The sequence below is a fragment of the Artibeus jamaicensis genome, unplaced genomic scaffold (genome assembly GCF_021234435.1).
Source record: "Artibeus jamaicensis isolate MK-2021 breed Jamaican fruit bat unplaced genomic scaffold, CSHL_Jam_final contig_490, whole genome shotgun sequence".
Lineage (NCBI taxonomy): Eukaryota > Metazoa > Chordata > Mammalia > Chiroptera > Phyllostomidae > Artibeus > Artibeus jamaicensis.
Window position 1 is genome coordinate 16,615,018 of NW_026521861.1, and position 26,596 is coordinate 16,641,613.

General features: G+C 51.6%; 1 protein-coding gene across 16 annotated transcripts in view; it reads left to right on the forward strand.

Annotated features, from left to right (window-relative positions):
* TACC2 (transforming acidic coiled-coil containing protein 2) overlaps positions 1-26,596 on the forward strand; it is a 173,784-nt gene that overhangs the window by 37,598 nt on the left and 109,590 nt on the right. For 12 of the 16 annotated variants that reach the window (XM_053668513.1, XM_053668508.1, XM_053668506.1 and 9 more), the window contains 2 exons: positions 12,674-18,109; positions 18,650-18,757. The exons of 2 other annotated variants lie outside the window; for them this stretch is intronic. In XM_053668513.1, coding sequence (XP_053524488.1) covers positions 12,674-18,109; positions 18,650-18,757 — 5,544 coding nt within the window. The remainder of the gene's footprint in view (positions 1-12,673; positions 18,110-18,649; positions 18,758-26,596) is intronic. 2 more of the 16 variants (XM_053668511.1, XM_053668515.1) reach the window with 1 other exon arrangement.

Genomic DNA, 26,596 nt, shown 5'->3' on the forward strand with positions numbered 1-26,596 from the left:
TTTGGTGTTAGACACAGGGCCATCAATAAGGTAGGGAGGGAGGGGAGGAGGGCAGGGCCAGCTTCAGGCGACATGTACAGATACGTGTTCTAACAGGACCTCTCTGGTTGCTGGTGCACAGTGCAGGGGGGCAAGACTGGAGGCCAGGAGGTCAAGGGAAGAGGCCGCTGCAGGACCCTGGCAGGAGTGGGTGGGGAACCTTGACCCAGGGCCAGCTTTCTCAGCCTTATTTTCATGATCTCTCCCCCCACCTCCCTCTCCCACCCCAGGAACCTTTGTAGACATTTTATTACTAATTGCCCACTGCTCCCCAAGAAATTTCATTAACATCAATATACAGCACACGCTTACGTATTATAGTCTTTGGGCCAGATATTCCCACTGTCATAGCTCAGAATTTGCACCTCTCGAGAGCCAGTTCTCAGCCCTCTGGGGTGAAACAGGGATGCAGGCAGTGCCAGTGAGAGCACAGGGAGTAACAGTGATGGAGGAGAAATGAGTGTAGCTCTGAATATTTGGGACATTTGGAGCTAGAGATGCCAGGACTTGCTGATGAATGAATTTAAAAGGAGGGACAGAGGGCTCAAGGAAGATTCCTGAACTTTTGGCGTGAGCCATTGGGTAGATGGGACCACTCACTGAGCCGGGGAACACGGGCCAAATGAGGCCTGTCTGCTGAGCTCCGTGGCGACAAATGCGGCATCCAGGAGGAAATCCTGTTGGAACCAGGTGGATCAGGCCAGAGTGCTGACTGTCACAAACCCAGTCCCATCCCGGGGGACACCGAGGAGAGGGACCCTCTTTGAGAGAAAAGCACGGTGCCCTTGGTGCTTCGGGGACAGCTTATTTCCTGCTATACACCTAACACCTCAAACACCCAAACGTACCTCATCCTTTAGGGGCGGGGGCGGGCCGGTCAGTCCTTAAAAAACGCACCCGCAACCCACAGACGGGCGAAGGCAGAGGCAATGAGCAGGAGATGTTGATCTAGCATAGAGAGAGGCATATAAACAAATAATTCTAGAATAAGCTGAATGCTGTGGGCAGTCTCCAGGGGCCTGCAGGGGCAAGGGAGGGACTGGCCGTGCTGAGGGCAGAAGCAGCTCCCAGACTGAGTCGAGGTCAGGGATTGTGGAGGAGCAGTTCGGGCAGAGGGCAATTATTACAGCGCTGCAGGAAGCAGCATTCGGGAAGGACCAGACTTGCCCCTCAACTAGGAAATTTCAGCACTTCTTTAAATGTGGGAAATAGGTGATGTAGCATATTTATGAAGCTCAACTTCTTGGCCTTTTAAAAAGACGAATTTAGAACAAAAAATTCCATGGTGCTTGGGTAGCATCAGATTAGGGAAGGAAGAAAAACGGCTAAAAAATTATGAAGTAGTGGTCCTCCCGCTGCCCCCCTCCCTGGTCATTTGTGGACTAAATCCACCTAAAGTTGGGCTCTGGACGCAGGGCCTCAGCCCATTACCTCACCGAAAGGCTCAGTGCAGGTGGCTGTGGGTGACCAGAGGGGCTGCATGAGGAAACCCAGGGTCAGAGAGGTTCAGGAGCCTGCCCCAGGTCACGCAGACTAGAACCCAGCTTGGTCCGAAGCCACCCGAAGTGCTGGCTACAGCTATCTTCTTGAGCTCTCACAGGTGTCTGGAAATATTTGTGTTGTGGTCTTGTAATTAGAAAGCAAACCGCAGTCTGTCCTTAAAGTTTAATTTCCCTCTAAACAAGGCCAGTTCTCAGACCCAGAAAAAAAATAATAAAAAAGAAATGATGCCCTGACTGGTGTGGCTCAGTTGTTTGGAGTATTGTCTCATAGACTGAAAGATTGCAGGTTCAATCTCCAGTTGGAGCACATATGAAAGGCAACCAATTGAGGTCTCTCTCTCTTTCCCTTCCCTCCTCCTTCCCTCCCTCTCCCCTCTCTCCTTTTCCTCTCTCTCTAAAAGCAATGAAAACATATCCCCAGGCTCTGGCTGGCATGGCTCAGTGGATTGAGTGCCAGCCTTCAAACCAAAGCATTGCCAGTTCGATTCCTGGTCAGGACAAATGCCTGGGTTGCAGGCCAGGTTTCTAGTGGGGGTGCACGTGAGGCAACCACACACTGATGTTTCTCTCCCTCTCTTTCTCCTCTCTTCCCCTCTCTCTAAAAAAAATGAAATCTAAAATGAAACTTTTTTAGAAAATGTCCGCAGGTGAGGATAAAAAAATAAAAACCCCAAAGATCTGTGTTTTGTGAGCAGCCCTGGGGCCAGCTCCTTGTGTCCTAAGCAGCAGCGCTCGGTCCCTTCCCAACAAACTTCTGTGACAGCCAGGCCCATTCACGCGTCAGCCAAGGCAGGGCGTGCCCCGCAGAGCCGGGTGCAGCCTCCGCCTGCCCTGCCTCTGGCCCAGCGTTTGTCTCCGGCTGGAAGTAAACACTGAGGTGGGGGGGCAGGCAGGGACGGAGTGAGAGCCCAACCTTGACACTGGCTGGGAAAGAAGGTCAAGTGCTGAATTAGGTGTGTGTCTACTTTCTGCTCATCCGGTTTCCACAGACGGTTTCAGAAAAGAGGAGTATTTTTCCATTCGGAGATAATGCCCACGTATTGTAACAACTGGGAACACAGACACAAGCGGAAACTTGAGGGAGAAAATGACCGATTCTCCCACCGCTTACAGAAAACGGCTCTTAAAATGTTAGTGCTTTTCTCAGACTTGTCTTTTTTCTGGTTCTTTAATGATTGCAAGATAACTATGTGTGTATATACACACTTATCTATCCTTAAATATAAAACACATTAAAGTAATGTATATTACACTATATGTTACATTATGTATAAAATGTATAATTAAATAATGAATAGACTATTTTTAGAGCAGTTTCAGGTTTACAGAAAAATTGGGCCGTACAGAGGGTTCCCATATACCTCTCCCTCCTCGGTACAGTTTTCTGTGTTATGAGCACCTTGCATTGCTGTGGTACATTTGTTACAATTAATGAACCAGCATGGGTACGTCACTACCAACTCAAAGCGGCAGTTGTCACTAAGGTTCGCCCTTCGTGGTGTACATTCTGCGGGTGACAAATGCGTGACCCCACGTGTCCACCATTACTGTATCAGACAGGATGGTCTCACTGTTCTAAAACCCCTGTGTGCCCCCTGTTCGCCCTCTCTGCGTCCCCCCGTCACCCCTGGCAACACTGATCTTTTCACTGTCTCTCTCACTCTCACCACCATTGAACTGGGGTTGCCAGTTCTTGACCTTCATACAAATGGGATGAAACAGTTTATATTCTAGTTCCTTTTATCTACTGCTACTTGTTTAAAATTAAAAATTTAAAAATTATTTTATTAGAATAAAAAAATTGCACAGCATAATGTTTACCATCTCAACTAACTCTCAGCACAATCCAGGAATGTTAAATATGTTCGCATCGAACAACCAATGTCTCCATAGTTTCTTAAGGGAGGAGCTGTGGTCATGGGTTTGAGACCTTCTTTTTTTGTTTTTAAGGATTTTATTTATTCATTTTTAGAGAAAAGGGAAGAGAGGGAGAGAAACATCAATGTGTGGTTGCCTCTCACATGCCCCCTACCGGGGAACCTGGCCCTCAACCCAGGCATGTGCCCTGACTGGGCACAGAACTGGCGACCCTTTGGTTCCCAGGCCTGTGCTCAATCCACTGAGCCACACCAGCCAGGGTGAGACCTTCTTTATTAATATGACTGTTTTCATTAATTAAAAGTGATTCGAAGTCCTGCATCTGACACACTTTGGTATTTGTGTTTTCATTTTAATTTGGTTCGAATACTTTCTAATTTTCCTTTTAATTTCTTCTTTGGCTCATGGGCTCTTTAGAAGTATGTTATTTAGTTTCCAAATAATTGGAGATTTTCCAGACAGTTTTCTGTTATTGATCTCTAACTTAATTCCACTATAACCAGATAAAATATACTCTGAAGGATTTAAATCTTCTCAAATTTAGTGAGACATTTTTATGTGTGGACTATGGCCTGTTTTGTAAGTGCTCCACCTGTCCTTGAAAAGATGCCATTCCGCCACTGGGGGAGCATTTGCTAAATGCTGGGTAGGGCTTGTTGGTTGAAGTGTTCAGATCATCTCTGTCTGTGCTGATTTTTTAATCAGTCATCCCTCGATTATTGAAAAAGGGATGTGGAACTACCCGGTTGTAAGTATGGATATTTCCACTTCTTCTTTAATCCATTTTGCTTCAGTGACTTTGAGACTCTGCTATCAGAGAAACTTTAAGGATGTCTATGTTCTTGTGACAAACTGAACCCTTTCTCACTGTGTGACTCTCCGTGTGCCTGGTCCTGTTCTTTGCTCCACAAGCCACTTTGTCTGATGTGATGTGGACACAACAGGCTTCTGTTGATCAGTGTTATCATGTTTATCTTTTTTTCCCCCAATCTGTTACTTTTAACCTATTTGTGCCTTCTAAGCAAAATTTGAAGCCTTCTTGTAGGTGCTTCCGAGCACAAGGTCGGAGTTTGCATTTTTCATCCAGTGTGAGTATCTCTGCACTTTAACTGGAGTGTTTGTAACATCTACGTTTAATGGGATTATTACTATGATTGGTTTAAATCTACAACTTGGTATTTATTTTTTCTGTCCATCTCTTTTTTTTTTTGTTCCTAACTTCCTCTTTTTGTGGCTTTTGGGGGGGGTCATCATTTTTATGGTTCTACTTTATCTCCCTTTGGACTTACTATTAGGACTCTCTGTACTATTTGAGGTGGCTGCTTCAGGCTCTGTAATTCGAATCCTTGAAGCATCACACTCCGCCGTCACATGACACGATATCCTTCTGTGTGTGATAAAGAAGGTCTGACCACCCTGCCCCTCCACAGCCTCGTGCCGCTGTCACACGTTGGATTTCCTCCAACGTGGGGCACAAATCCAGTTTCCGTCATTTCTGCTTTCTATAGCCAGTTACCTTTTAAAAAGATTTCAATGATAAGGAAAAAGACTTTATGTTTACCTGCATAATTACCATTTCTGGTGTTTTTTTATGTCCATCCCAATGGCCATCCGTTATTCTTTTCTTTTGACTTGAAGGATTTCCTTCCACATCCCTTAATCTACTGGCGATTGATTCTTTCTGTGTAGCTGGAAAGAGTCTTCATTTCACCTGGGTTTCAGAAAGACATGCTCGCCGGGCAAAGAGTTCTAGACAAGCAGGTTTTGTGTTCCTTTTCTTACTTTAAAGATACCGCCCCGCTGTGTTCTAGCTTGCATTGGTGCCAACAAAAAAATCTGATTTCACCCTTACTTTTGTTCTTTGGCCTTTTTTTGTCTGGCTGCTTTTGACCTTTTATTGGTTTTAAACATTTTGGTGTATGATATGATTTAGTGTATTTTTTGTTGTTGTTGTGTCTTGTGCTGAGAGTTAGATTCTTGAATCTGTGGGTTTCCAGTTTACGTCATATTTGGAAACCTTTCAGCCATTATTTTTTCATAGAGTTTTTAAAATTCCCTCTCCTTCTGAGATGTTAATTATAATATTCGGCTGCTTGAAGGTGGCCCACAGATCACTGATGCCGCTTGATTTTTTTCGGTCTTTTTCTCTCTGTTTCACTTTAGAGCATTTCTGTTACTAGGTCTTTAAGTTTGCTAGTCTCTTTCTCGGTAATGACTGATCTGTTATTAATCCCACCCAGAGCTTTTCATTTTGGACACCTCGGCCCTCAACTCTAGACTTTGATTTGGGTCTTTTATACACCTTCCCTGTTGGCACCTAACATGTGCCATCTCTGTCCTCCTGCACGGATGGACTGCATTTACAGCTGGTTTTAAGAGGGGCTCGTGTACTGATTCTATCATCTGTGTAATTTCTGGCTTGGCTTCAATTCCCTGAGTTTTCTTTTCATTATGGGCCATATTTTCCTGCTTCTTTGCATGCCAGACACTGTGAAGTTTATGCTTTTGGATTCTGGATATTTCTGTATTTCTATAAATACTCTTCAACTTTGCTCTGGGATGCGGTTATTTGGAACTGCTGGACCCTTGGGTTTTTGGCTTGTGGGCTTTGGTAGGCGGCCCCACAGCAGTGCTTAGTCTGAGGTTCATGGTCTCCTCAGTGGAGGCCAGACTCTCCTTACTGCTTTAGCAGGTGTCTCGTGGCTTAGGGGGTTGTCCACGCTGGCTGGTGGCAGCGGGAACTGTTCCCAGCCCTTTCCGAGCCTCAGGAATTCTTCCCTATAAGCCTTCTGGGTGGTTCGCTCCTAGACTTGGTGGCTCTGCACATGTGTGTACTGACTGATACTTTGCACATCTCCGGTGTCCTCTCTTTGTCTGGGTTTCTCTTCTCTGGTTGGGTCCCTTGGGACCTCCAGCTGCCTGGGTCTCCCCAGATGCCCAGATCTGTCTCTTCCAGGAGTTGGGGAGACTGTCAGCTTCCAGCCGGGCCCTGCCTCCCTGGGCCATTCCCCTCAGGCCTTACTCTAGGTGACAGCAGGGCTTACTCTGCTGCATCCTGTCATTGGGACCACTGGCTTTCACTTCCCAGGTCTCCTGTTGGACTCCACGATTTCTTATAAGATGCTTTTCCATCCAGGCTTTCTAGAAACATCAAAAAACCATCATATCAAATTTCTTCCTCTGGTTTTAAATGGAAATACAGCAAATCACCTGGCATTTATTTTGGCATTTATTTCTAGAAAGGCAAAGAGACCCTTCTAGAAAAAAATAATAAGAGAGAAGATGCCAAGGGTAAGAATTGTTTTTCTCTCTCATCAAAAGCAGCTTGTCTCATAGGCTTGCAGTCGCTTGTCTTTCGTGGGCTTAGACGCTCGCTGGGATGGCAGTTAACTTTCCCGAATTCTTCACTGCAGCTGTGTGACCGCTGGGAGGAGCCTGGAACAGTTTCTGTGCCTTTAACATTGAATCAACTTCGCTCGGGTTGACTTACCAACTCCTCCCCTCTCCACCCCCTCATTTAGGTCAGTGGGTTACAGAGGCAAATCTCAGTGGAAGAGGCTGCTGATTGGCACTTATTCTAAGCACAAAGCCACATTTAAGAAACTCTCAGCCACATTTTTGAGCTCAGTCTCACAGGTGACACAGGTGATATCTTATTGTTCAGTGAGTGGCCCAAATTCTCTGAAAGATTTTTTCAATTTCTTTTTTTATTATTTGACTTACTTACTTTTAGAAAAAGGGGAAGGGATAGATAAAGAGAGGGAGAGAAACATCCATGTGCAAGAGAGACATCAATCAACTGCCCTTCGCACCCTCCAACTTGGGATCTGGCCTGCAACTCAGGCATGTGCCCTGACCAGGAATCGAACCAGAGAGCGTTTGGTTCATGGGCCAGCACTCAGTCCACTGAGCCATACCAGCCAGAGTTCTGAAAGACTTTTTTGGTCATGAAGGGAATTTCACTATGCTCCCCGCTTTGTACTCTGTTGACTAAGGCAGGAAAATGATTTTATTTAAAAAGATTTTATTTTTATTTATATTTAGACAGATAGGAAGGGAAGGAGAGAAACATCAATGTGTGGTTGCCTCTTGTTTGCCCCCAAGTGGGGACCTGGCCTGACACCCAGGCATGTGCCATGACTGGGAATTGAACCAGTGACACTTTGGTTTGCAGCCAGCACTCAGTCCACTGAGCTACGCCAGCCAGGGCTCAAAAGTTTTTTGTTTTTTTATGTGAGTAAAAATGGATTTCTCTTCTAATAGGATGGTAGGTTTACATTTGGTATTCGATTATTAAGAAACGTCAGAACGATGAGAAGTAATTATGTTAGAAACATATTTAAATGAACTGGCGTTTCATTGTGATGGGTGGTCTCGGTGCCTTCAAAGGACAATGACAGGTGGGGGGAGGCACCGTGAGAGACTGAGCTCTGCTGGCTGCGGGGAGCCCTCCTGCACATCAGCCCAGCAGCCTCCACCAGCCTGGGAACCGTAAAACTGAATTACTCTACTGCCTCTCAGGACCCCACGAGGGGGCTGCAAGAAATGTGCTAGAAGGCAGTTGTGAAATATTTTTTCTTGGATTTCAGTCCTCAGCTATGTTGAATGACAGATTCTCATGTATGGACTGACACCTTGACCTTGAAGTCATATAAAAGTACTTGTGGCAAAGTATAGGCTGAATATTAAGGATACTTTGATGTTTCAGGCACTACATACCCCCCCACACCTTTCTCCCCAGTAACTCTTTATTTTTTTTAATAAAGATTTTATTTCTTTACTCTCTAGAGAGAGGGGAAGGGAGGGAGAAAGAGAAGGAGAGAAACATCAATGTGTGAGAGATACCTTGGTTGGTTGCCTCTTGTGCACCCCCTACTGGGCACCCAGCCTGCAACCCAGGCATGTGCCCTGACTGAATTGAACTGGTGACCTTTTGGTTCATAGGCCCGCACTCAACCTACTGAGCCACACCAGTCAGGGCCCCAGTAGCTCTTTAGAACCTACCAATATTTTCTGTTTCTCTATTGCTTAGGTTGCTTAAGCATTGTGGTCTTTGGTTTTGTTTTTTGTTTCTTCCTATTACAGAATGAGCACAGAAAAAAGAGTTAAAATGGGATTGAAAACACAAAGCTGAGTCTGGCCGGGCTGCTGAGGCCAGTGGGCTCCCGGCGTCGTGCAGGGAGCGTTGAGCAGACCCGTTAGGACCGTGCAGGCGGGCAGGACCCAATCTGAGTCTCGCCAAGCAGGGTCTGAGGGAGGGGCCTTTCTATGTGAAATACCACCTTAAGGCCAAGAAACCATGGCAGCCTCCACCCTCTTATTAGCTGGAGAATTCCTTCCTCTGCCTGGGTCATTCAGAACGTGCATTGGTTTTCCGAGGTCTCCGGAATAGGAGGCGCCCCCCCCCCCAGTGTGGGTCCCCGACAAGCACTCTATCCAGTCAGCTGTTCATGCAGTCCGTGTTTACTCTCTGCCGGGCGCTGGGACATATGACAAGACCCAGCAGGGGAAGTGTTTGTCCACCTGTGGTGGTGGCAGCTGTGACTAGTGTCATCCCCAGCAGGGCCTGTGAAAGGAGCTCGGATCCGAGAAGCCGGGTCAGGGAGCTTCACTGAGAGGTGGAGACTGGGGCTGAGATGTGCTGGGGACGGGGGAGGACCCCAGGCTCCAGGCAGGGGCAGGATGGGAGTTCTGTGCTGGCCGAGGCAGGAAAGGTAGGTTGCGGGCCACAGCTTCTATTTAACGAGGTGAAGCCACCAGAGAGTTCCGCCCCACTCTGCACCCCACCCATGGGGAACAGAATCAGGCTTTGGTTTCTAAGCCATTGTCTAGCGGCCATCTGGAGACCAGAATGAAGGGGGCTGGCGTGGATGGGAGGATGGGGCCGCTGCGCCGTCCAGCAGAGCCACGGGCAGCAAGTGCAGGGAAGTGGGCAGTGGCGGGGCCCTGGAGTGGGCGGCATGGGGCTCAATCTTGCATGGCAAAGCGACTCTGGGACCTAGGTCTGGTCTTGAACCGCTCCAGAAGTATTTCTTTGTGTGCAACAGCAGGGAGGTCCTCTCTCTGCTGGGGAACTGTGTGGACTAAATGCTATCATAACTGAAACACGCTTTGCATGGACCCGACCTTAGTAAATGTTTGGTATGCAAGAACTCTCCATCTTGACAATGGTGTGTTCTGCATTCGTTGATCTCCAAGCCCGGCAGTGCGGGGCCATGCTTGTTTTGTTTCCCCCAGCTGGCCTCCTTCCTCTCTGCGAGTGTTCCTAGTCTGCTGGCGTGTTGTGTTCAGGACTTCGCACTTAGGGTCCCCTCCGGACGTGACTGTCCCCCACGAGGGCAGTGGGCAGGGCCTTTCCTGCTTCCCCATGTGTGCCTGGAACTTTGCTGCAGCAAATCGCCCCCCTTCCCAGGTCTGTACCCCATCCCTCCCCTTCGTTGGGCTGGGGGCGTCTACCCATACCAAGGCGGCTGCCATCGGGGTGCCCTCCTGACCTCGAGACAAAGGCAGCGCCCCCTTGGGGCTGAAAGCCTTCCGTTGCGAGCCCAACCCACGAGAGCTCGCCTTTGAATCCTGAACAGAACCGGCATCCCACACATTCTGGCTCAATCTTGAAGCATAAAAGGACATTATGTAAGCTTTGATTAATGAGGAGCCCTGAACAGATTCGTTCTTAGAACTTTTCCTGCCCTGAGGCAAATCGGTTCCTGTGTGTGGCTTCCAATGGCAGATCAAAGCGGTTGGTGCTGCTCAGCTTACGCTAAATAAACCAAAGGCTGGTGCGTGTTTGAGGGGAGAGAGTGCCTCGCACTCAACGGGATGCCTGGTCCTGGGTGCTCTGTGATAAGACCACAAGGTTTCGAGGTGTCCAAATCGAGTGGATTGATTCTCTTGTCTCCGGATGGTGAAGACACACTCCCCCTCAGCTGGCAGGCCCTGCCCGAGGTGGGGACGAGGGAGCAGCACTGTCTGTTGTATTCCGGGCGGTATGGTCTGTGCTCCTTGGGCAAGCAGATGTAACTAGGAGGGCTCCGTCTCGGAGTGACACACCATTCCTCTCCCCAGCTACTAAGATGTTTGAACCCTAGCTAATGGCCCAGACACAACGAAGTTCAAGTGCTAGTTCTAGAAAAGTCCACTGAGCCAATGGCCTCACAGCTTGTGACCCTCTTGAACCTCATACTGTCCAGACGGCCAGGCCTGGCTCCTTACCCCATCCTGGGGGCTTTCCCTCGCACCAGCCAGCACTGGGCCAGGGCTCTCCTTGGGGACTTCTGTCCTAGTGACCCTTTGGGAATCGGAGGGTTGCACGTAACTTACCCTCTGAGTTCTCTCTTCTTTGCCCTTATCAGCTCTGCTTTTGGATCAGAAAATGATAATCTGGTTGAGACACTAGCCAGCTCTCTCTTGGGTCCACCTGAAATCTTTCCAGTGCCCCAGGCACACCATTCTCATGACATTAAACAGGATGACCAGTGTAGCTTCGATGCGCATGCACCTCCCACCAGGATGTCGTCTGACATCACGCGCATTTCACAGGGGAGGGGCTTGGCGAGAGGCTGGAATGCAGGTGGGTCAAGAGCCTCTTCCCCTCTGCCTCAGCCAGTTCAGGCTGCTGTCATAGAAATACCGTAGACTGGGACTCAAACGACAGACGTTTATTTCTCCCACTTCTGGAGGCTGGAGGTCCAAGATCAAGGCAGCTGCAGATTCTGTGTCTGGTGAGAGCCAGCCCCCTAGTCCCCAGACATCTTCACTGTGTCCTCACGTGGTGGGAGGGGCCCGGGAGCTCTCTAGGGTCCCTTTAATAAAGACACTAATCTCATTTGTGAGGGCTCCGCACTCAAGACCTAATCACCTCCCAAAGCCCCACCTCCTAATATCATTGCCTTGGGGTTAGGTTTCAACCTAGGAATTTGGGGACATGAGCCAAGCATTCAGCTGCCTGCCTCTGAAGGTTTTATTCCTAGTGGCAGCATTCCTGGCGTCCCCGCCTCTTTAAAGCTCACCACCCTCATTGAATCAGGACTCTATCCATGTGACTTCCTTTAACCTCAGTTGCCTCCTTAAAGGCCCTGTCTCCAAACACAGTCATACTGGGTGTTGGGACTTCAACGCATGGATTTTGTGGGGGACATGACTCAGTCCATCGCACCTATCTCTAAATTTTAACAGGAATGTACTTCATCTTGCCGCCGTATGCATCCCTCCTGTGCGGATATACGCATTGTCGTGTGTGGAAGCTAGAATTTGGGTAGTGAACATGTGGAGTAGAATTTTTGTTGGTCACACTGAAAACCCTGTGGGTCTGTGGATGTGTGTGGACGTGACAGTTTCAAAAAGATTCCATACACTTTCCTTTGCAATTTTCCTCCCTATGATAACTTTAAAGAAAAGGGTAAAAACACCATACCTCTGTTACCTTTCTACATTTTCAAAATTTTGTATTGGCAAAATATTCTTTTTAAATTCTTAAAATGCACTTAATTAAAACCATGTAGAATTGAGAAACAGAGCCCAAATAGAGCAGGAGATAAGCTCTTTTACGGTAACTGGACAAGTTGTTTATAGCAAGCCCGTAATTTTGAGCCCAGCACCCTCAGGGTTCCTGCGTGTTTCACAGTTTCTCTGCCGACACTGCCCAGCTGGTGTGTTCAACACAAACATGGGCATAGGTATAACTTGGCCCCCAGGAGCTATACATAGGACACATGCAGACATTCCAAAGCTAAATAGGACCGACTTTGGAATTGTGCCTCTCGCAGTAACACCTGTTGAATGCGAAGAATCAAGTTAATTAGGATCTTTATTGCAAGGCACAGCTGTGCTCACTTGTGCCTTTTCCCCGGACACTTAGGATCCCAGGGAGTGTTTGGGACCTCCTCGTAAACCACACGGAATGGTTCAAACCCTCTATTATACCAAACTTACTTAAAAACGTTCTGAGTTCCCCACATTTTAGGCTATGATGAGTTGGTTTTCCTATTTTCCCATTCAGTGCTGACCAGCCCGGAAAGGTCCGTACTGGGTGTTTGAGATTCCTGGTGTTGATTTTGGAGAAAGTGATGCCACGTGTCATGGTTTGGGAGGGACGGGACTGGGGGCATCTCTCAGGCAGAGGAAGGAGCTACAGGAGGACGGTGCAGTTTGTGGCCTTTGGTGGGGGAGCATGGGGGTGATTCTGCCTGTGCTATGGCTCTGTCCTTGGCATCGCTGAGAGCCAGTGACACAGTAAATGTTCTCGTTGTTGACAGCGTCACGCACGGAGACTCCTGCTCTGCTCCTGAGGGTGCTGCCAGCTCAGATCCGGGCATCATCACGTCCCCAGAGGTGACTGAACCAAGGAGGCACCCGCAGAAAGCCAGCAGCCCGGAAGACTCTGCACTGCCCAGCCCACCAGTGCCCTGGGCGCAGCACAGCCCCCCAGGCTCCATGCCCTTTGCCGAGGGCCCCCCCGAAGCTTGCTCCACAAGCCCTCCAGCTGCACCTGAAGGCTGGCCCCTCATCCGGCCCCTTGCTCAGCACCCCAGGAGGAAATCTTCCCCAAATATCCAGGGGTACACCCTGGCAGCGCCTGTCCCTCCCGGAGACAGCCCTACTCGGCACAGCGCAGCTGCCATTGTTCCCAGTGCTGGAAGACAGAACAACCTAAAGGAAGAGGGACACATGCCCTTTGCTGAGAGTCCACCTGAAGCTTGTTCAGCAAGCCCTCCAGCTGCACCTGAAAGCTGGCCCCTCATCCGGCCCCTGGCTCAGCACCCCAGGAGGAAATCTTCCCCGAATGTCCGGGGGTACACCCTGGCAGTGTCTGCCCCTCACGGGGACAGCCCTACTCAGCACACTGCAGTTGCCATTGTTCCCAGTGCTGGAAGACAGAACGACCTAAAGGAAGAGGGGTGGAAATCAGCTTCCATTGATCAGTCACCAGGAATTTCACCAGCACCTCCCAGAGAGCCAGTAGAGGGACAGCTGGCTGGAGAGGCAGGCCAGCCTGGCGGTTTCGACTCCCAAAGGAAAGAGGCTGCAGGCGGCCTCCCTCCACCAGTGCCTGGAGTACAAGCAGCCCCCACGAGCCCTTCTGCAGCCCCGTCAGGCAAGGAGAGCTCAGCTGTCTTGGAGGAGGGCCTGCCAATGCCTGAGACCCGGGCCCCAGAAGTGCCATCCCCCAGAGCCTCAGACAGAGGCAGCTTCCAGGCAGAGATGCCGCTGCAGGATTCAGTCGCTGACTCAGTTTCCCTTGGCACCTGTTGTCCCACGGGAAGCAATTCAGGGACTGATCCAGAAGCCAAGGCCACTGCTTCTCCCCGGGAAAGTAGCCAGCAGCAAACAGGGGCACAACCGCTATGCTCGGAGCCACCCTGTGATCCACCATATCCTGCCCTGGTGCCAGGGGAAGGGGGCTCTTGGATGGAGACTCCAGATGCCAGTGATGCTCAGTGTCACTCAAAGACAGGGATGCCAGGAACCACGCCCAGTAAAGCCGCCTGTGTGGCAGCAGGGGACCAACCTGAGGCTGGTTTGCTTGTCAGTGCTGAGGAACAGCATCCAGCTTCAGGCCTCACTTCACAGCCAGGCGCTCAGTCCTCGGCTGTCGCAGAAGAACCCAGCTGGCCGGCCAGGGAGATGGTTTCCGGGCCTGAGGTGCCTGTTTTTACAGATCCTGCCAAAGAGCCAGCAGAGGCAGGGTTGGCAGGACAGGAGACGCCCACATCAGATCTCAGAGGTGAGGGAGAGGGTCCAGAAGGGACCCCCACAGAGGGTCCTGCCCATTTGCCCCAGAAGGAGAGCTGGGAGATCTGCAGCAGTGAGCAACGGCATGGAGTCCAGCAAGGGGCGCTGCCCCCTCCTCCCAGCACACGGGATGAAAGGGCCAGAAGCTCACCAGGGCCAAAGGATGAAGCCAGGGCCCCTGACAGCCCACGTGTGGCTAAGGGGGAAAGCAGACAATCTGGGGCCAATCCTATAGGACAGGAAGAAGCCCCAGAGCCACCTGGCAGTGCAGATCCTGGGAACCAGTGGGGAGAGCACCCTCAGGCCCTCGGCTGTAAGCCTGACCCAGAGAAGGAGAAAGAGGAGGTGTCAAGGCGAACCAGTGACGTGGAGAGTGAAGTCCTTCCGAGCACGGCCTTAGCACAGCCCTGCAGGGAGGAGGGCCCTGGGCACATGGCCGCTCACAGCACAGTGGCCTGTGGGGCTCTGGGAGAAGTCAGCGTGGTCCATGCACCTGGCTCACTGCACATGCTCCATGCACAGGGCCCCATCACACCCCCTGCACTGGAGGGAGCTGGTGAACACATCGTTCCCGAAGGAGCTGTCCAGGAGGGGCCAGGACGGCAGCCCAGATGTCCCGACATCCTTCAGGACGTGGGGGGACTGGGAAGAATGGACACTCTTCCTGCGTTAGAATCTGAGAAATCAGACTTCCTGTCGACTTCTGCGGCAGAGGTCGTCCCCAAAGCCAGGGAGGTGGAGAGCTCATCAGAAATAAAGACCAGGGGCCACCCATCTGTGCAGAAGCCCAGCAGCTGTGATGGGGAGGGCTTGCTGACGTCCCCTCAACCCCATGGGCTGGGGCATGATGCAGCTGGACAGGAAATCCAAGCTGACGGGCCACATCCCACTGAGGGAGAGAGCTTGGTAGTGGACTGTGGGCTCCCGATGCTCATTCCGGAGCAAGATCAGGAGGGAAACCTGTCCTGCCCAGGACGCCAAATACAAGTAGCTGCACCTGAGGGACCCTCGGGCTCTTCTGAGAACCATTGCCAGCCATCCCAACCGGGCCCAGAAGGTGCTGTCTTTGACATGCTTGGGGAGAAGGTGCAACAGTGTGAAAATAAGGACAAGACTTCTCCAGGTGATCCAGGTTTTAAGAACCCAGGTACAGATTCTCCCCAAATCCCCGTACCCATGAAACCTCAGGAGGGTGTGACCTTGTCCACTCACAGAGGAGAGGAGCAGGCTTCCAGATCAGAAGTAAGTGAGCTCCCCGAAGTCGGTCTGTCTGATGCTCCGTGTTCAGCTCCCAGGGACACGGTTCTGGAGAGCCCTGTGCCAGGGCATTTGGAGCTGCCGGCCCCAGTGAGACCCGAGTTGCCTGCACTTGGGGAGGACGGGCAAGAGGTGGTGTGCAGCGGCAGCGAGCCCTGCGGCATCCTGCTGCCTGCAGTGGACACCTCTCAAGACTCTTCCCTCGCAGGGAGCTGCAGCAGGAACGACAGTTGCGCTGGGCAGGGGCCGAACAAGTCCCAGCAGGAGCCGGTCGGTGTGCCGAGAGCCAGCAGCCAGCATGACGAAGCATGTCTCGGGGACGCAGGTGCTTCTGAAGCAGCTGACGCCGGGCCCCCACTCCAGGGCTCCGGCAAGACGAAGGAGGCAAGTGAGAACACGGCGGGGGCCCTGCCCCACCGGCCTGACTCAGTAGCTCTCCTGGATGCAGCTCAGTGCCCGCCAGGCCCAGCGCCTGCCAGCCCCGGCGTCACACCCACTCAGGATGCCCCAGAGAGCGAGGCATGTGATGAAACCCAGGAAGGCGGGTGGCAACCGGGGCTGGCCCCGCAGGAGGAAATGGAGCGTCCTGCCACCTCGGACACAGAGGCCCAGAAGCTTCCTGGAAGTTTCCCATCAGCCGAGGAGCCGCGAGGTGAGGCACGGGCTGCTGCTGAGACTGGTGGCGATGTTGACAAAGGAGACCTGAGGGGGCCTCAGGCTCCAGAGGAGCCAGGAGAAGGTACTCTGCCCAGCGGCGGCTTCCTGCTGGCGGAGCAGTGCCCCGCCCCTGGGGAGCAAGCTCCCACGCCTGCCCAAGGCGAAGCTGGCCACCCTGGGCAGCCCTCAGCCAGCTGTCAGGACACCCTGCCGCCAGCAGGAGAGCTGGGTGGGATTTCCAGGAGCATGGTGGATAGTCCAGCAGCCCAGGCTATCCCCAACCCAAAGAAGCTCCTACCGTTGGGGCTACCAGAAGAGGCCGCTCCTGACACTCCTTACCTGCAGATTGACAGTGCTGCCAGGAAAGGGGCAGCAGATAGTCCTAGAGGTCTTGGTGAAGGCCCTTGTCCTGCACAGGAGCCCCCGTGTGCCTCAGAAAATGCCGCCTCCAGGAAGCCGGCTGCTGGCTCCCTTGCCTCCGTCTCCCAACCAGGAGCTGCAGGTGGGGACATCTCTGCGGTGCAAGCCAGCAGTGGAAGCCCCAAAGCCAGGAACTGTGAAGGACCTATGGACCCTGTGCCCTACATGGACAGGATGCTGCTTCCGGCCAGTGGTAAGCAGACGACAGAGGAGGAGAGAGCGGTCCGAGCTCCTGATGCAGGCACTCAGCCCCAGGAAATTCCTGCTCACCCGGCCAGTGAGGGGGGCGCGGAGGGGATGGGAGAACCTTCCCAGGACGTGAGGAAGGGCACGTCCGATGGTGTGGACACAAGCTCCAGGCAGACCAGCACGATTGCCGGATTCCCTGACTTCAGGGAGCATATTACCAAGATCTTTGAGAAATCTGTGCTCGGAGCCCTGACCGCCGATCGGCCCCAGCGCACAGCAGGAGAAAAGGCAGGGCCTGGCCGGACTGTCGGGGGCAAGGACCTCAATGTGCCATTAAGCCCAGAGAAGCTTCCAGATGGGACTCAAGTAGAAGCTGTAGCCCCTCTCCCTGCCCCTCCTGCTGGACTCTGGGGGGACTCACAGAAGCAGAAGCAAGAGCTGGCTGTTGAGGCTGAGATTCCCCACAGGGCTCCCCAGGATCCGGCTCCAGAGAAGCCACTGGGGCTGGCAGGGCAGAACCTGGCGGGTGCCAGCGTGGGCAAGGGAATGACTGGTGTCCCGCTGATGCTGAAGGACAGCGAGGAGCTGGAGGGGGCAGGAGAAGCGGGGCTGGGAGGCCAGGCCTGCTCAGGGCCGGGAAGCAGCCGGCAACAATCAGCTTCGGGTCCTTCATCACAAGCTGCTGCTTCAGAGACTCCTGCAGAGAAAGCTGCAGACTTGCCGGTGGCTCCCCAGAACCCCAGGGAAGAGGACTCGGTTCCAGATGACAGGATTCCTTCTGGGAAGCAGCACCAGGACACATCCACCAGCAACAGTCAACCCAGAGAAGATGGTGCCTGCAGCTTTGTTCACACTGGAGCTCCAGGTGATGTGCCAATGTCCACCTCTGGCCTGGGAGCATCTGGCCCCCATGGGGATGTGCCTGTCATGGCTGAGGCCATCAGTGAGCCCTGGGACCCTGTCATACCTGGGGGAGAGAGAAGACATGGAGGCGATGCTCAGACCTCAGAAAAACAAAGTTCCCTGGGCAACCAGAGCACCCCTGAGCCAGCAGCAGTAACAGTCACTCCCCCGGAGCCCAGTGTGGTGGCAGGGGCTGCTAGGAAAGCAGAGGGTGACATCACTTTGAGCACAGCTGAGAATGGGGCACGTGTGCCTGGTGACCTGCCGGAATCAGGTACGACAAGGATGTTCTCTGGAGTGCCTCCTGCCTCTGTGCCGCCAGGGAGCTGTGGGGACCCAGGCTGCTCCCAGGGGACTGTGGGGATGGAGGCTGCAGACGCCCTGCACGTGGACGGCCCAGCTGGGCATCAGCAGGCTGAGCTTCCGACTCCTGCTGGGGATGGGAAGGCATGTATCTCCTCACCTCCGGAACCTGAAGACACTCAGGACCCTAAACTGCAAAGCCTGGCTCCAGAAGCATTCCATGCTGAAAGGTACTTAAAGAATAAATTCCCATGGGAATGTGGGGTCCGCTTCATGAGTGGTTCTCACCCTGATTTCTATAGGTCAGTCAAATAGGTGGGTCATTATTAAGAAGCTAAGTTTTCCATATCTAACTGTTTACATTTTACCTGCTTACAACCAGTCTCTGGATGTGCTGAGATTATGGAAATTGTGAGAGTAATGGGTGGAGACGTGGGAGCTGTTTGTATAACAAGTCTTGTGCCTTTCCTTGTGTTCTTCAACACATCCTGCTTAAACTGTTCCCAAAGCATGAGCTGTCTGCTGGCTGGCAGTGCACTGCTGGGTCAAAGGTTATAGACAATCACTGTTTATCAGGAGTCCAGATAGATCTGCTTTTGAATCCGCAGTGATTTATGCAGAGATGCCTAAATGATCTAAAAGCATCTCAAACCCATGGCCTGCCCCAAACAATTTTTTGTTCTAGGCCTTTTAGCACAGTAGTTATTTTCAATAGGACACAAAGAACAGTGGCCTTCTTACCATCTGTTGCTTTCTTAACGTTGTCCCAGAAAGAGCCTGGGGCCTGGCCCATCCCCTTCGGTTCCTGAGAAGGATGTTCCAGACGTCACGGGTGAGGTCATTTCCAAGGAGGCCAGCAGTGCGGGAGGAGCAGAAAGGTCAGTGAAAGCTGGGAGCCTTTGGAGCTCTGTGGTGCCTGCCTTTGGCAGAGGCACACTGGGTATTTTACAAAGGGGGGCACTGCTTTGGCACGAGTCCTTACACAGGAAAAAAGCGCAGAGCCACCCCCATCTTCATATGGGTGAAGAAGCACCTCAGGTCACGGAAGCTTCATGGTTGTAAAAGGGACTGAGCGAGTTGCTTTCTTAGCTGAGCTTATTATTTCTTTTTAAAAAGCCAGATTTATTGAGATGTAGTTCACATACTGTGTCATTTGCTTATTTAAAGTATACAATGGCTTTTAGTATATAATCAGTTATGCGATCATCACTATAATTCTAGATCATTGTCAGCCCCCCAAGAAAACCCTGCACCCCTTAGACATCACACCTCAACTCTCCACCCGCCCCCCCCCCCCAGGAGCCCTCGACAACCACTGATCTAGTTTATTACCTTTTGAGGCAAATGGGCTCAACATTGATTTACTCTCTGGAGCAGGGAATCTCTGGTCACCAATAACCGTCACTCCATAGAGATCTCAAGGTTAGAGGGGGACAAATGGCCCAGGTAACAGAATCCCAGGCCTCAACATTTGCAGGGTAACTGCCTCCTCTTCCCTAAATGAAATGCCCCCTCTGGTTGTGCAAGATTTGCTTCTGTGAAGTTTCGTCCTTTTGGAGAAATGGAGGTATTGTGGGCAGGTACGTCGTGAACAGGCTTTACAGCATCCTTAGACCTGGGGCCGTCTGGTGCTGTGTGCGCATGCGTGCGTGCGTGCGCATGCGTGCGTGCGCGCACACGTGAGCAGGGCGGGGTTGGCCTTTAAATTGGTACCTGTGAGTGGCCATTGTGTTCTCCCAAACAGCTGCAGGCATTTTATAAACGGTTTGACTCACATTGTGCACTCGCTGAAAGAATGTGCGGTCACCTGTTTTTTCGAGTCTGAGCGCACCCACCAACATGCAGCTGCCTTCCTCCCCCACAAGGGCAGCTCTTGTCGTAACTGGGCCGAGGGATGCAGGCATTTCGGCCGAGACAGATGCAGGTTGTTTGCATCAGACACTTGCTTCTGCTGCTGACCGAGCGTGGAATTCCCTGCAGCCCTCGCTGGTATGTAGTTTGACATTCCCAGTTAAAGTGTAGGCAAAATATCCAACCAGGGAAAATATCTCCCCTCCCTCTTCCCACAAGTGGTGTATTAGCTCCTTTTTCAGTGTCCCTGGGTGTTCTATCCCCTTCTTGGAGAACTCGGGACCAAATGCACAGTAGTTCAATGAATATTTTATGCTTCATTGTTTTAATCCCTTTAAGTTTTAAAATTATAGTTTCTAAATTAATATTAAAGAATTTGTAAGATACAGAAAAGTATAACAGGAAAGGGACGGATTCACAACCATACCGCCTAATGATTACAGTTATTCATCATTTCAGTGTATTTTCCCCTACGGTGTTTTTCTGTGTAAGTATTATTCAGAGACTTGATTCCCTCCCCGCACCCGCCGCCGCCATCAGAACTCTTGGCAAACAAACTTAGTGGCCGTACCACAGTTTCCGAGCCATGGCGTTCAGGTTGGGGCCAATGCTTCCTGCTCACCGTGCTCAGTGTCCTTGGAGTCATAGACTTTTAGACTCTCTAGAGCTGGGCCAACTGGGGTGTCGTCTTTGCTCATCAGTTATGAGTGTTGTGGTACATGCGTAAATACACACCTGAAGTTAAAGATTTAGTATGAAAAAGACAATGCGTATCATTAATTATTTCCATATCGACTATAGGTTAAAATAATATTTTGAATGTATCGGGTTGGACTATATTATTAAAATTAATTTCAGTTATTTTTTTTTCTTGTTTTAAGTGTGGCTACTCAAGATTTTGAAATCCCACGTGTGGCTTTTGAATTCATGGCTTGCATTTGTGGTTCAAGGCCTATTTCTGCTTCGATCATTTGCTTCCCTAGCCTGCGTTGCCCGGCTCCCTGAAGGAAATAAGGATAAAGAGGGCTGGCCATTCTTGTGCTTTGGGCTCTTGGGAAGTTGCTCTCCCACTCTCTCATTGGTTGAGGATTTCTGGGAAGAATTCTCATTGGACGCCTCCCTCCAGCCTACCAAGTGAGGTGACCTCTGGGCTCCCCTTGCTTAAGGGGAGTTAAAGAGGCATCAACATCTGAACAAATAGGCTGCAACAGATTCCAGCTTATACTTAGTAGTCAGTCAAAGGTCTCCAGAAGGGTCCAGACCAGCTCTGCCTGGCAGAATATGACACGAACCACAGATGTAATCTTGAATTTTCTAGTAGCCATGTTAAGAATGAAACAAATTTTGATTATATGTATAATAATTATAATATATAACTTGGTAATTACCAAATTCACTTTGATAATATATTTTATTTAACCAGCATATCACAAATGTTTTCATCTCAACATGTGATTGATATGAAAAGTACTCAGGTGATATTCTCCATTCTTGTTTTCATAGTAAGTCTTTGAAACCCTGTGTGTGTCTCACGCTCACAGCACATCTCAGTGTGGACCAGCCTCGTTCCCAGCCCTCGGCAGTTGTGAGTGGCCAGTGGCTGCCATCCTGTACACCCCAGCCCCGCAAAGTGTTGTGACGGCTTTGACAAGCCTTCCCATGGGGTCCCCACAGTCCTGCATCTCTCTACCCAGCAACTGCAATCCTAAAAGTTTAATAAAAACATTGGGAATGCTTCTGTGCCCTGAAGAGGAGGCCCTAGTACCTCTGGTGAACCTGTTTGCCACAAGGAGCTATGCCAGGGACCTGGGCAGGTCTCAGAGAAAGTCTGGTCAAAGCCAGGGCATGCGTGACCTGGGAACAGTTGGTTGCATGTAAAGGTGAAGTCCAGTAGCAGTCAGGGAGAAGCTGGGTGGCCACACTTCTGCCCAGGCCTGGTGGTGATGAAATTCGTGCAGGAGGTCTGGATTCCCACCTCAGCTCTGCCCCTTACTGGCTACCTGCGTGGCCTCAGTTTACCTAGCTATAGAATGGGCATGTCTGTGCCCACCTCATCCAGTTGCTGTGAGGTCTGAGATAACTGATTCAAGTGCAACACCCACAGGTTCTGGGGCTTGGTGGGTGATAGGTCCCTATCACAGTTCTGTGGGGTGGCCTTTTTCGTGCAGTGAACTGTCCTGTGGCCTTGTTTACCTCCTGCTGCCACCCGTGCTTGAGGGGGGTATGGGCACCTGACTCTGAGAAGCAGCGTTGACAGGTGGCTCCATGGATTTCTGTACATCATGTTATCAGAAATCCCATATGTGGCTCCCCTGTGTGAGAGTCTGGGACCCATGGATAGGCTTGCTTCATTTTTAGAGTGTTCTACAGACAGTGCCTGAATTGCTGTGGGTTTGGGGTCCATGCGACTCTTCCATGTGGGTGGGAAGTTGAGAATGTGGCGTCACGCTCCACACCACCGGCGGTCAGACATGTCGTTCTGGGTCCATCTGGGGTCTTGCCGAGCTGGGTTTTCGCTGAATATTTATTTAAAAGAGGTTTTTCTTTCCCATATGGGAAAATAGTTGGAAAAGTATCCTTCTCAATTATCAGTGCATTTTGAGAGAACGAAATGATTCCCAGATGCTTAGGTTCTTTGCGCAGACCTAGGCTAACTCATGCAGGGCAGTTGGGTTGAAAAGTTGAGGGGGGAGGGGGAACTGAGAGGAGCAGCTGGCATGTGGCCCAGGCAGGCCTGGCGGGACCTGAAATCAACCAGAGCCTGCTCCTCACCCTTCCTCCCACACTGACTTCCCACTAGGTCTCTGCTTCTTCCTTCTCTCCTCCTCCTCCTTCTAAAATTACCAGCTGTGACACCATGTTTTCGGGTTTAAGAATAAGGTTTTGAGGATCATTACGGCTGCATAAATTAAAGAAAAGGAAAGAGAAACATTCAAGTGCAGTTCTCTTAGCAGATAAAGACAGGACAACAGATCCCACCCCCCACTTGCCCCCCTCAAGATCCCTTGAGGTTTGATTTTATATTGCATTGCTTCTATTATTTTTAACCTTCCTACTGAGAAATACGGGGCTATCACTGGGCTACAGTGCTGACTCCTTTCCCTTGGAGCGATTTTCCTCCCCAGTGGGAGGCAGTGAAGTTGAGACAAGCCCATTCATATCCCAGAGGCTTCTTGCTGGCTGTGCTACCTTGGATAAGCCACTTGACTTTCCAAACCTAAGTTTCCCTATTTATAAAATGGGAAAAATAATTGGGATTGAAGTTAGAATAAAACTGGAAAGTTTCCGAAGCATCTAGCATAAAGCCCGGTATATGGTAAGTGCATAATAAAAATGGCAACTACTATTATTTTACATGTATTGATTCCAAAGCATCTGGCAAGCAAAAGGAGAAAATGCCCAGGGCGCAAAGGAAGTGGTTGCAGACCCTGTGGGAATAGGGCGCCGCCAGACAGGACGAGAGCCAGGTCCCAGCCATTGGCCCTCTCAGTGCGGGTCTCTGTCCATCATCAGAGGATTCACTGGTGCCGCTTGGCTCACATGGAGCTTGTTAGGGGTTCAAAGGTACATAGGAACCAAAGACTCTGTGAACGACTTGGATGTGTGTTATTATCAACAGCTTCAGTCATTGTAAAGGTCGGAGGAGCTGTTACAGTGGATAGCCTTTATGTTCTGGAGCTTTTGTGTTCCATAGTGAAAAGCAATTTTCTTAAAGGTGCATCTGTCCCTTGGCAACATGCCAAGTCACTTTGGCAAGCTGGTGGATGAGGCACCCACACCAAGGGTAGCAGTCCCTTCAGGGGCAGGGGGCTGAGTGTCTTCCACTAGGAATGCACGGCCATGGCTCCCGGCTCCACGGGACTGCCAAGTGTTCTACTCATGGCCCCTGTCACATCACACCTGGACCCAAGGGTCAGCTGCTAGGCAAGGTGGTGATTTTCCAAATGAATGTGTCCAAACCGACTGCCCTTCTCTTCCTGAAACCTCTCATTACTGCCGCTGGCAGTAGCTGCCGCGTTAGACCGGAATTCGGATTAGTTTCAGCAGCAACGTTAGAGAAATGGATATTTTTGGTTTGAGAGGAAGGAAGCGTGGGGCGTTCTTGATGAGGCTCAGAAGTGTAGCTTCGATACATGCACATTGAAGCTACACGGGTCATCCTGTTTAATGACATGAGAATGGTGTGCCTGGGGCACTGGAAAGATTTCAGGTGGACCCAAGAGAGAGCTGGCTAGTGTCTCAACCAGATTATCATTTTCTGACCCAAAAGCAGAGCTGACAAGGGCAAAGAAGGGAGAACTCAGAGGGTAAGTTACGTGCAACCCTCCGATTCCCAAAGGGTCACTAGGACAGAAGTCCCTGCGGAGAGCCCTGGCCCAGTGCTGGCTGGTGCAGGGGAAAGCCCCCAGGATGGGGTAAGGAGCCAGGCCTGGCCGTCTGGACAGTACGAGGTTCAAGAGGGTCTCAAGAGGGAACTAACCGGCCCTGATGCCCCTTGATGGCCCTTGGTGGCATATTTCCCCTGATGCCTGAGCTGCCCTGAGGATGCTGTCACAGGGGGAGGGGCCTGGTCTTCCCAGCAACGCCAGCCAACCCCCCAACCCCCCTTCTTACACACACGCAACCTGCATCTAGGCTTTTGAGAGAAGACCATACAATTCTGAGTTCTATTGAGGGACAAGCACCTGCCTCAACGTTGACTGGCCTCAGGTTCCACTTCCACGACCTTGGGGTTGTAACACTCTGACCCTGCTTACTCACCTGTAAAATGGGGCACATGGTACCTAGGATTAAAGGTCACTTGAGTTTGAGCACCTAACACAAACCAGAGACTCGTTATTAGTCCTCTTTCACTTCCTCCACTTCCGGGCCACAGCACCCCCCATCCAGCACACTCTTTCAGCCTCACCTCCTCTAACAGGTACCGTTTGCAGAGGAGGGCAGGGGAGGCTCAGACTGGTGACGTGGCTTGTTCAAGGTCAGCAAGCTAGTAAGAGTTAGAGCTGGCTCTAGAACCCTCTGTGGGAAAGGTTTTCAGACACCAAATTTATGTCTAGGTCCCCAATCATTAACTCACTCAAAGGCGTTTACTCGCTCAGACAGCGCTGTCCACCAGGACTTTCTACAGCAGTAGAACGAGTCTGTTTCTCTGTCCGCCATGACAGCCACTAGCCACATGTGGCCACTGAGCACCTGAGATGAGGCCACTTGAAAATCCAGGGTCAGTTTCAGGGCCACCAGGAACTGGATCGTGAATTTCACTTGACTCTGATGGATTACAATTGAAATTGCCATGTGAGGCTAGTGGCTTCTGCGTGGGGCAGCCCAACTCGAAAACGGTCCCTTCACGTGCCTGTAGGAGGTTCACAGTTGCTGTCGAGGTTCTGTGTGCGAAGCCTGGCGAGTGTTCGGGTGCCTGGGGTGCTCAGGGAACGAGCACAGGGTTCCTCTTTGTGCCCCTTGGCCCTGCAAGTGGGATAGCCCGATGATTGTGACTCCGTAGTGGAGACTGGGGCGTATTCACAGCAGAGTGCCCCGCAGCACTGGTCAGCAGGACGTGTCTCCCCAGCACCTGAGTCAAGCAGGTTTGCAGCGGGCCAACCTCACATGCAGGCCCCACCCCCAGGTAACCCAGTCAACTGGCTCCAAACAGCTGCAGAATCTAGAACCCTCCCTGCAAACACGTCGTCCCCAGTGGCCATACCTTCCAGGGTGGGAGGGAGACTGGGCCTGTTCACTGCAGACCCGGGCTTTCCAGGGGTTGCCGACTCTGCGCTGTGACATCCTTGTCCTGGGAAACGGCCGTGTGGGAAGGAGGAGCCCCGTGGCTGTGCCGTGTCGGCAGGCCCCAGCGAACTGCACCTCGGTCTCCCCTTTCTTTGTAGGGCCTGCCTGTGAAGTCCTTATTAACTATCTTAGCAGCCTTCTGATTCAGACTAGGCTGTGAAAGTATTTCTCCGTTTCCCGGGAAGGCAGTGGGACAGGTCTGATTACTGACACTTTAAATGCTCTCTCCTTTGGCTGGGCATCCAGGGAGTGTTTGGGAGGAAGCATCTCAGGGGAGGTGCAGAGCAGGGTGGGCCCGGAGAGGACCGAGGACCACGGTTCGAGAGGACTTGGGTCAGCACTGACTTCTCAGGCCTGGAGCCCCCGCAGGTGGAGGGGAGAGGAGCCCCAGCAGCTGCCCCAGGTGAGAAAGCAGAGCCAGAAGAGGAGGGACTGGAAATGGGGCTGAAATCAGGTTGGAGGGAGAGCAAGTTAGGAGTTCTGTCCCGACCTCAACTCTAAGGGCCATGTTGGATGGCCGTGCAGCTCCTCCCAGCCTCGGCTTCCTCACAGGTAAACGAAGCCACCAGCATTCCCAGGGATCTAAGGGAGGTTAGAGGAGGCGAGATACAGCCTGCTCTGTGCAGAGCCAGCTTTCAGTAGCCAGTGGCTGTCAGCCCTTAGCCCACGGACAGGGTCCCTGAGCTTCAGGGAGTCTCCGGGCAACTCCAGCCCCATGACACCGCAGCAAGTGAGCACCCAGGCTGGGTTCTCAGGCGGGAAGCCAGGTGTCTCCTACAGGGAGGAGCTGAGGTGGGTGCTCTGGACACGCTGAGCACAGACTTCTCCACTGGAGAGAGGGGTGGGGTAAACGGGCAGGTGAGCAGGCGTGCTGCAGATGAGCGAGGCACGCGTGTGGTCTGCTGACCCCCAGCCCAGCGCTTGCGCAGTCCCGAGGGAGCAGGCGGTTTGCTGGCTCTCGTCTGCTCACTGTGTGTCTCCTCCAGAGGCTGCGCTTCCTCTCCCTCCCTGGACCTCAGTGCCCGGGATCAGGAGTTGGGAGCCAGGATTTCAAATTCTCTGTCTAGAACTGTTTGCTC